Genomic DNA, 10,000 nt, shown 5'->3' on the forward strand with positions numbered 1-10,000 from the left:
GTTGCTGTAGTTACGGGACGAATACAGCTGTTTCGAGAAAGGTTGTCCAAAAGAAGCATAAAAGCATACAATGCTGAAAGCCTGGGCATGATGGTAAACTGTCACTCTGAGTCAGCGAAAACATGACGGCAATGCTATCGAAAACGTCACCTAGAAATACAAGCTCATGCTATGTTACTGACATTTAGATATGAGTGAGTTTCAAAATTCAGTTAAATGATTCAGGCCATGAATTTGTAACAAAGGGTTGGGGTTCACAGAGAAAGCATGATTCTGACGACTTTAACACCTTACTTTTTTTATGTCATGTTTTGCAGAGAAAGTCGGAGAAATGTACCAAAAATCGTGGCGCACGTGCAGAGCAATCGTTTTTGCTAATGAACCCTTCTGTTTTTGGACGTGTTTTGGTAGCGTGATGACGGGAGAGAGCTTCAACATAAACCTGCGCGTACTGCCACTTCATCAACGCTACAATGTATATCCTAAGAACTCTTTCATCCAATCGTAGGTCTTCACTGGACGTTTGTGGTATATTCGATTCTGGGCGTTCACTAGAAGTTGAATTTATTTTATTGAATATGTCCCATAATGCCTTTCGGCATTGTCGCGAACGCTCTTACATTTCTTTTGGACAACCTTTCTCGAAACAGCTGTATATGAGACGCATAATCCGTCTGGGAAGAGCTTAGGGCAATTTTTGTCAGTCTGCGTCTGTTCGGAAGTCATCTGATTTAAAAAACGGACATATATAAGACTCATTTAATATGCATCTGGGTAAAGTATCCGCCTTTCTAAGACGCAATTTAAGAGGCTACTTTAGCTCATCTTTTTTCAATAAAAACACTTGCTCAAGTTCGTACGAACATGCATTAGCTTCTTTAGAATAAAAACGACCAATATTTTTTTTTATGTTTCATTTTATAATTAGCATTATAGTACATAGTGAACAAACATTTGAGCATTTTCTTCGATGCCACAGTTTTATACTCTGCAAGCGGTTTTAATTTTGGCGATGATCGTGCGCGAGGAGAGGCCACGAAAGGAGGGCGTTTCGTTGTTTCTCGCCCGTGAGTAAAAGTTGACATACAGCGTTCGCGCGACGGTTCGCGCGCGTTTTCTTGAAACGAAAAACGGCAAACGACAAGCAGCTGCTTGTCGTACTGAACGCATGAAAATATTATTTTTCCAACTTGCTTCTCTCCTTGGAAAAGTTTCTCGAAATTGTATTGTACGTAGCTTATTTAAAAGGAAAGAAATTAATTACTTTCAAAGTACCTGTAACTGCTGAATACCCTGCCTCATTTGTTAGCGCTCCGTTCTTTAATTTGAAGAGTGAATCAGAATTCTCGGTTTTCACATGACGTCACGACCGCCATATTGGTGCCCTAAACAAAGAAAAGGCGGCCATGTTGGTGCCCCGACCAAATCCTCCGGGAATTTAACTCTATTATTATGCAAACGCTTCCTTTTGTTTTCGTTGAAAAACATGGCTGTTGATCACGTGAGTGAAAACCAGCAATACAATATATGTTATTCTTATGCAAATGAGGTGGCAGGGCTTTCAGTAGTTTAGCCAAAGGGCAAACAAACTTCGTGGCAAGAATAGAAGCTACATATGGAGCGGTATCAACGCCAAAAATAAAAGTAGGGCTAGATGATATCTTATTAAACTTAGTAACTTATTAAACAGATCGACCATCATATCATCTAGCTCTACTTATATTTTTGGCGTTGATACCGCTCCATATGTTTCTGCCGTTTTGTTCAGAAATATGTTAAAAACATTATGTTTGGAAGGTGGACTATCGTCTTGTCATGCAAACGTTAAGTGATCTTATGTTTGAGAGACGGACTATCGTGTTGTTGTGCCACAATATTGTGTCCAGTAGATGGAGTATCGTGTCGTTATTCCGCAATATAGCGTCCAGTAGACGGAGTATCGTGTTTTCAAGCTGTAATATTTAATTGCGCGGCCAAACCATCGTATCTTATAAACAGAGTAACTTATTAAACAGATCGTCCATCATATCATCTAGCTCTACTTTTATTTTTGGCGTTGATACCGCTCCATAGCTACACAGCCGCACCCAGAGAGACAAGAGACTGGGCTCAGTTTTTAGGGTACCAGAACTGGTACCAGACTTTGTCGTGCAAAATGGCGGACGAATGAGGTCACTTTCCATGAGGGCATCATGAGGAATAATAACATCTTTGGGGTGCGGAGCTAGCGCTGTTGATTTTAAATTTGCCTACCAACAGGTGAGACGTTCCACGCGCAAGATACGGCAATATGAATGGACTTAAACTTCCAGCCAAAAATCTTGTCAGTTTGTTAGCTGACGAAGGGCGCGATTATTGTTTGACGAATGGCCTTGTTATGAGAGCCAAAGATTCGGTCTCCAGAGTAGAACATGCACCGTTTACTCTCCTCCCGACTGCATTTCCTGAGCGACTGTTTGCCAAAGCGAAGGATGTACAAAAAGACTTTAATGTGCTTGTACATCGTGTCAGTCAAGACCACGATTTCCTCGAGAAAGCTCTAAAGAGGTATGTAGATCATATATTTTTTCGGAATGTAATCTCAAATAATGAAAATATCCAGATGTCCGAGACCCGAACAAGACTTTTAAAATACTTTATAGCCTAAAACGTTCCCCAATTACGAGTAAACTAATTTAATCGACATTTTCGATTAATTAAAGCTAACTTTGCAATCATTGTCCTTTGTCGTGTCGTTTTAAATTTGCAGTGCCAGTTTTTGTCGTAGTCGCTAAAACATAGAACGACCTAAAACCATCTACAACCACCTAAAAAAAAATCTACAACCATCTACAACCAACTGAAAAATATCTACATCAACTCACAAAGAATCGAATACCATCTCAGACAAGCCATAGATGGCAAAAATAAGCGAGACGACAATAACTGTGTTTACCATTTAGCCAAAATTCCGGATCATGAGAATAATCGTGGCATAAAGGTAAAGCGATTTTCGAATCCGGATGAGAATGGCGCTTTACCCTGCAATCCATCCGGTAAATCGTGCTAAAATCGTGAGGAAGGGCCTGGAAACGGAACGATCCTCACCACTTCCCCGCATTCCGGGAAATAAATAACTGCGTGCTGTATAAATGCATGCACGATGGCGTCCGTGTTTTAAGGAAGATCCTGAAGGTACGTACAGTTCGCGTACAATATTTTGATTGATCATTCTTATATATATTGATTCCGTCTAAGTTTTATGTAATCTTCTTTTTGAAAATTTGATTAAAAAGCGATTTTTAAATACATGATGTGCACACACGCGCTAATTTGTAAAATAGTGAAGAGTAGATAGAAATGGACCTATAGAAATACACAACATACATATCCTGGTACTGACTTTTGTGATATAAGCGAAAAAATAAAAATTCGGAAAATCGCTTACCTTTATGCCACGATAATTCCCATGATCCGGGATTTTTGGCTAAATGGTAAACACATAATTTTAGACATCTATGGGTTGTTTGAGATGGTTTTCGATTCTTTGTGAGTAGTTGTAGATATTTTTGAGGTGGTTGTAGATGGTTGTAGACTTTTTTGAGGCGGTTGTAGGTGGTTTTAATTAATGCAAAGAGTTGGTATAGTATTTTACAGATAAGTGGTCTGTTGTTTGTGTTATGTCTTTCTTAGTTAAGTGAAGAAATATTATGCTTAAGTGAAAGAAGTACACAGAGAACTAAATACTGAATACTGTAAAAAGTCTACAGGAAAAAAGGATAATGAAGGTGGTAATTAATATTATAATACTTCCTTTCATTGTTTAAAGCACAATAGAAGTGGACTCATTTACTGCTAAAATATTTGAAATTTATGAGAAGACAAGAAATGAAGGACTTTCACAGGTGAGATGTCAGTGACTCTAATATCAAGGTTGAATGTATTCCCTAGTCTTTTCCTTCAAACCAAAACAAGATAAACCAATATTTATGTGGGAAGAAAGCCAAATGCTGTCAGAATGAAATTTTACATTTTGAAAGGAAATGCAACTTACAGCCAAGGTATTTTGAAAAATGAAAAAGATATGCACAAGAAAAAGGGAAAATTTCACTTAGAACTGTTTCTTTGTAACCTGTGCATTGAGTGGTTCTAGAAAGTCTAAATATGACCTGTGAGATATTTGGATTGAGTTTTTAAGGCTTTTCCCAAGGATTATGCATGCATTGATCATTAAATTTTATTCTGATGTTACAGCCCATATCACTTGGGATCTTCAGGTCTGACTACATGATGGACTGTTCCAATCCACAAAATTCAGATCTGCTGCAGCATCTGCAGAATGATGTTGGCATAAAACAGGTGGAGATCAACACCATTGCTTCCTCCTTTGGTGGACTGAGCCCTCAGATGAGAAAACTTCACAAGTAATGTTATGTTACGTCAAATTACAAGAAATTTGGTTTTATCAAATGAGTTAACTGATTAACTCCTATGAGTGATAATTAATTTAGGGGACATTAAACCATTTACCCCTCAGGCACCCTACGGACACCCATAGTTGATGAGAAAAATCGTCTGGTGTTTAAGACACAGTAAAATCTGTTAAGTCTCACTTCCAGGAGTCAATGGGTGAACCACTGATTTGTGAGCTGACATATGCTCAAATCTTTCTTACATTTATTGATTTTCCTTTATCAACTCATTTGCAAGAATCTATTTTTTTTGTGTTTCCCTCCACACTGATGCAACACCTGCACCTTAATTAGAAACTGACCTTATTTATTCTTAAATTACTCATTTTTTTATGTTTTGTGTTGCTGAAATTATATAACAAATCGCTCCTTGCAAGGTGATAGTTGGATGTCAAGTTGGTAACCTGCAACTATTTCTGAAAAAAAGCTCATTCATTTGTAGCTTACTTGTGCTTGACATCTTGGTTGACTGTGTTGAAAGTTTGGTGGCGTCACTGTTCAGATATGCTAATGTAGTCAGTATGTAACCTAAATACAGACTGTGGTAATTATGCTTGAGAACATTTGATTTCTTCATACCATTATCTCGACTCAAATGTTCTTCTATGCATGGATACTCCTGTCAGTAAATGAATGCAATACAAGAACCCTACCTGTTGCAAAGCTATAGGAGAATCTTTGTTTTCATTTTTTGCCTCATTGCAAGGCTATCATTTTTTATTAAATTCTCAACCTCAGATAAATGCAATTCTAGCTTTCTCATTGGTTCACTGGATCTCAGTTACCAGCCATTATACCTGCATAACATAAAATCTTTGGCGCCTGGAATTGACAGCAGACAACTGTTGTATTTGATTCTTTATATGATGAAATTGTTCGGAACCAGTAGCTAGAACACGACTCACCTTTCTTTCCCCATTAAAATAATGTATAAATACTGCAAGAAAATTGGTTTCTCACATTGTTAATTAATAGTACAATTCGATCACAGCGTTTACTAGGCGCCATATTGTTTCAGCGGCTTCATGGGATCGTGGGCGCACTTAAACACTGTATGCTTCTTGCCGGTTACCGTGAATTTTGCGCCCGGAAGACGAAATTTGGCAAGACGGTTAATTGAAAATTTAAATCCATCCTCAGTTGTGAATGCTGAAAACGTAGATTTAGCCATATTACCGAAGGACCTCCTTGGAACTAGCTTGATATTGATAACACATTGATAATATTACCGAAGGACCTCCTCGGAACTAGCTTGTTATTGATAACACATTGATAATGAGGCTAGACATCGCACAATGAGTTTGAAATTTACATGAAACCTTCAAAAAGCAACCTGTACCCTTACCATAAAGTGGGTTGGAGAACTTGTCCCCTCTGTTAAAAATTGAACACCTGCAAAATTGACTGTGCTGTTTTCTTTTTGTGCTACTGAATAATTATGACTTTCCTTGCATGCAAAGTTGGCGACCAAAATTTATGATCTGGCGACCAAATTTTCCCCATTAGTCGCCAGCTGTCACCTGTGCAAAAAAGTTAATTTCAAGCCCTGTCATGGAATAATTATTGTTAAGTAATCAGTCAGCTGAGGATAAAGTACTGAATATTGAAATTGCGTTGCGAGCATAAATTGAGCTCTCTCTAAAAATATGAACCCCATACGTATACACCAGATAATCTCTGAGCAATGATAATTTGAAAATTTGAAATTTTACAAAGAATGTATGCGATCATAATAAATTGACATTAGCACCTTTATTTAATTGCCACCTAAGAATTTATCAGTTTTTGATGGCTAGTAACTGCCTCATTATCAAAGCTAAAAGGCTACCGGGTAATTTTGGAGACACAGCTAAGTTAAACAAGTTCTTTAATTTAAACTTTTTGACGTCAATTATTTGTAAATACAGCATGGTGCCTTCTGTGCGCAAAGTTGTATGTTAATGAAACAAAATGTAAGTAATGGTGTCAGCAAAGCTTCCCCTGTGCATGACTCTTAACAGTGCTCTAAATTAGCGGTTGTCCAGTCATCCCAGACAGCCAGGAAGTTTACCGGGCAACCAGTTTGTGGTAAAATGAAAAGCCTGGTTGCCTGAAGAAAAAACAATGGACAACCCAGCTAAAAATAGAAAATGAATTACAAAAGCAGCACCCAAATCACTTGCCGGTTTTCTATTGCCAATGTCCAATAGTAGTTTGAAATAAACAACAACTGTTATTGCTTTGCAACAGCTGAGCATCTTCCTGTGTTTTGAATATCTGTGGCTTTGAAAAAAAATTGCCGGATAGGAAAATGCAAGAGACATCATGTAGACGATGGAGATAATTGTAAATAATGCTAAAACTTAAACTTCCACAAAATCCACAGGCACACCCTAGGAACTATGGGGTCTCCGATGCCATGTGATTGCATCTCAAAGTGGCATGCTGCGTTTCATTGTTACTGGAGCTTATAAGTGCTGCTTTCACAGATTTAAGAATAATGGTCATGACTTTTACAGTTTTCTAACAGGTCTTCAAAACGGATATGATTCAAAAACTGAAGAAAAGGTAATGACAGTCAAATTTAAAATCACTGCCTTAGTGTGTAAGATAAGATCATTCAAATGATATTGTAAATTTATCCATAACTAGATAGTAACTGTCAGTGATATTGCATCTACTGCAATGTATGACCTTTTTTGTACTGTTGTTGATTGTCACATAGGAATCCCATAGGAAATTATATGAAAGATTTTGCTTTACAAGCATGCATTTCTTTTGCTCTTCACGTACCATGGACTGGTACAATAGAAGTACCAGTAAGGTTCTGGTTGATTTTAGTAACGTCAATAGGTGATGTCAGTATATCTTCCCTGGAACTGATGAAATTGGTGTATATATTCCAGCTCCCGAAGAATTCATCATGTCTGGGCTTGGCTGCTGGACTGGTGGATGCATGGAAACACTATGGAAAAGAAAAGTATACATGTCAACTATTTTATTAGTTGATTTACTAATTATTTTCAAATCGTATTCTTTTTCTTTTTCTTTTAACAATTAGTCCAGCATTTAAGGGGTTAAAAAAGTAATTGAATTCTTGTTGATAATTGAACAGCTCTGTGGTGTTGATGGTGGTGTCCAACAATGAACGGAACAGGTTTGATCAACGCTGGGTTCAGCACTTGATGACAGAGGTGTAAGTTGCTTTCATACGAACTTGATATGATAAACCTTTAATACTCTTGAAATGATATATGAAATGGATCATATATTGAACTGCAGATATGAAATCAAGTGAAGCTATGATCCTCGCAGTTATGAACGCCATTTTTATAATTGCATAGAGAAGCTTCACTTGATTTCATATGTGAGTTCAATATATGATCCATTTCATATATCATTTCATTTGTTGATTCATTCATCACAGGAACATTAGAACCCACAAATGACCAGCTCCCAACGTCAGTGGCTTCATAGCTCAGTTGGTTAGAGTGTCCCACTGGTATCATGAGGTCAAGGGTTCAAACCCCTTGAAGGTCAGAAATTTTCATGCAGGCTTCTCTCCGCAGTTGCTGAAATTGCATTCATAACTTTGAGGATCGTAGCTTTGCTTGATTTAATACTCTTGTTCTTAGCTTTAATTTTATTTTGTTCAAGTTTTTGGCATTTCTGGCTGTGCTCATCTAGTTTTTGGGTATTTATTGAATGCATTTTAGTGATCCTGCTGCACGTATGGTCAGAAAAACCTTTCAAGACATCAACAGTACAGGACAACTCAAGGAGGATAAAACACTTGTTGTGTAAGAACTTGTCGTACCCTTTGAGCTGAAAAACTCTTCAAAAACGTGTTTTTATCTCCTGCATTAATAAAATTAGTGACATTAAGTGTGCCATTAGGGCAGTTTACTTTCAGGTGTTGTTTGTATTCCTTCAGCTACCCCACTCTCAATTCAAAGTCTTTACATTATAATATTAAGGCCTTTTTTTCCAAATGCAAACTGGTTCTGTTATGTTGCTTGACAGGGATGGACATGAAATTGCTGTAGTTTATTTCAGAATGGGATATGATCCAGCGCACTATTCTTCAGAGAAAGTATGTAGTGTATCAAATCAATGTAATGGATTTATACTGACATGACAAGCAAGTGACTATTGAATTTGTATAAACGGGATGGCTGGGTAAAATAATAAATTATTTATTTAGTAATCGTTGGATGTTGTCCTTCAGTAGCATTTTGAGTGAAACAGTTTAAAATTCAATTGAGGCCTTACACTACTGTAAAATTGATGTTAAAATTGTTAAAAACGTTTAGAATTTAGTGATTACTTCATCTGCATCTAACATCTAAAAATTACTCAAACTACACATAAAAGGATACAGTCTGTAAGTCAACTTATTATATGACTAGCTCCGTGAATGGGCAAGGTGAACCAAATCCCGCCCTGTGATTGGCTACCCGAGCAGGCAAGATGGAGCTATACTGACTGCTCGGGATTTCTTGCTTGGTCCCGCAAGATCAAAGATCATTATTTTTGGTTTTTTTATCCCATATAATAAATCCTTTATTGACCAAGCTTGTTTGGTCAAGATGGCTGGATATCGGCCATGTTCTTTTTTTTGCGTGTTTATGGACCAAGACGAAATCGAGCTCCATAAACATGCCAAAAAAGAACGAGGCCAATATCCAGCCATCTTGACCTCACATTGTTTTATACATGAAATATATATTTGTGGTGATATAGGGTCTTTCTATATTTCAAATGTTCGAAATACTGGGGCTTATGCATTGTATTCTGTAGTCTGTGTGGCAGCCAGTGGATATTATCTGGGTGTCAATCAGAGAGGCTTACTCAATAACCAATTATTGCCTTATCCCTGTCCTCACTGTTGGACTGAAATTAGTTTGCAACAAAGGCTTAGGGAGGGAAATATATGCATCGCAAAGGATTTCCCAGAACATAGTTCATGAAGATGGCCTGGTTATGAAACATCTGGAAACTTCTAAAAAGAGAACAGTGACGTCGTGCTTCCTGTTGACTTGACGGTGATCACGCACAATCTTTTTTCCTCGAGGTTTGAATAAGTTAATCTAAACTTTTGATTGGCTGTCTTTTAGAAAAAAATGGTGTGGTTTGTGCACAGTTAGGTCCAAAACAGAAACTTAACACAACGAAACTTGTCAAGTTCGTAACCATCTCCATATATTAACTATGCCCAGAAACAGCCCCCATTCCTCACTGCATTGACAGACTGTGTTTGTATAACAATGTCCCAGGGTCATTGCTGCTTGGGTTTAATTCTCGCGGTGGACGATTGTTTGTGTGTTATATTCACAAAGTTGTAAAAGTGCAAACGCTTATTTAGAAATCTAATGGTTTGACGTGGTTTCAAGATAAAAGGAAAGCAAAATAATTGCAAAGTTTCAAGAATTAAAGAAATCTCATGTTTCAAGATAATAGAGAGAATAGGGCATTTCCGAGTTCATGTTTGCCTCCTCTTCAAAGCGAGTCTAAATTCGAAGTTTTTTGTGAAGGTAAATTGGTCCTAGTTTACATGTGAATGAAAACTA

The 10,000-nt window shown here is 37.4% G+C and overlaps 1 protein-coding gene across 1 annotated transcript in view; it reads left to right on the forward strand.

The window, feature by feature from the left end:
* The first annotated feature begins 2,077 nt into the window (after positions 1–2,077).
* Positions 2,078–10,000, forward strand: part of LOC137994511 (glutathione synthetase-like) — a 13,685-nt gene continuing 5,762 nt past the window's right edge. Inside the window, exons 1-8 of the mRNA XM_068840097.1 lie at positions 2,078–2,547; positions 3,809–3,884; positions 4,234–4,403; positions 6,950–6,998; positions 7,337–7,410; positions 7,546–7,626; positions 8,147–8,230; positions 8,454–8,523. Of these exons, the coding sequence (XP_068696198.1) occupies positions 2,291–2,547; positions 3,809–3,884; positions 4,234–4,403; positions 6,950–6,998; positions 7,337–7,410; positions 7,546–7,626; positions 8,147–8,230; positions 8,454–8,523 (861 nt within the window). The 5' untranslated portion in view covers positions 2,078–2,290. The remainder of the gene's footprint in view (positions 2,548–3,808; positions 3,885–4,233; positions 4,404–6,949; positions 6,999–7,336; positions 7,411–7,545; positions 7,627–8,146; positions 8,231–8,453; positions 8,524–10,000) is intronic.

This window comes from Montipora foliosa, chromosome 1 (genome assembly GCF_036669935.1).
Source record: "Montipora foliosa isolate CH-2021 chromosome 1, ASM3666993v2, whole genome shotgun sequence".
Taxonomy (NCBI): Eukaryota; Metazoa; Cnidaria; class Anthozoa; order Scleractinia; family Acroporidae; genus Montipora; species Montipora foliosa.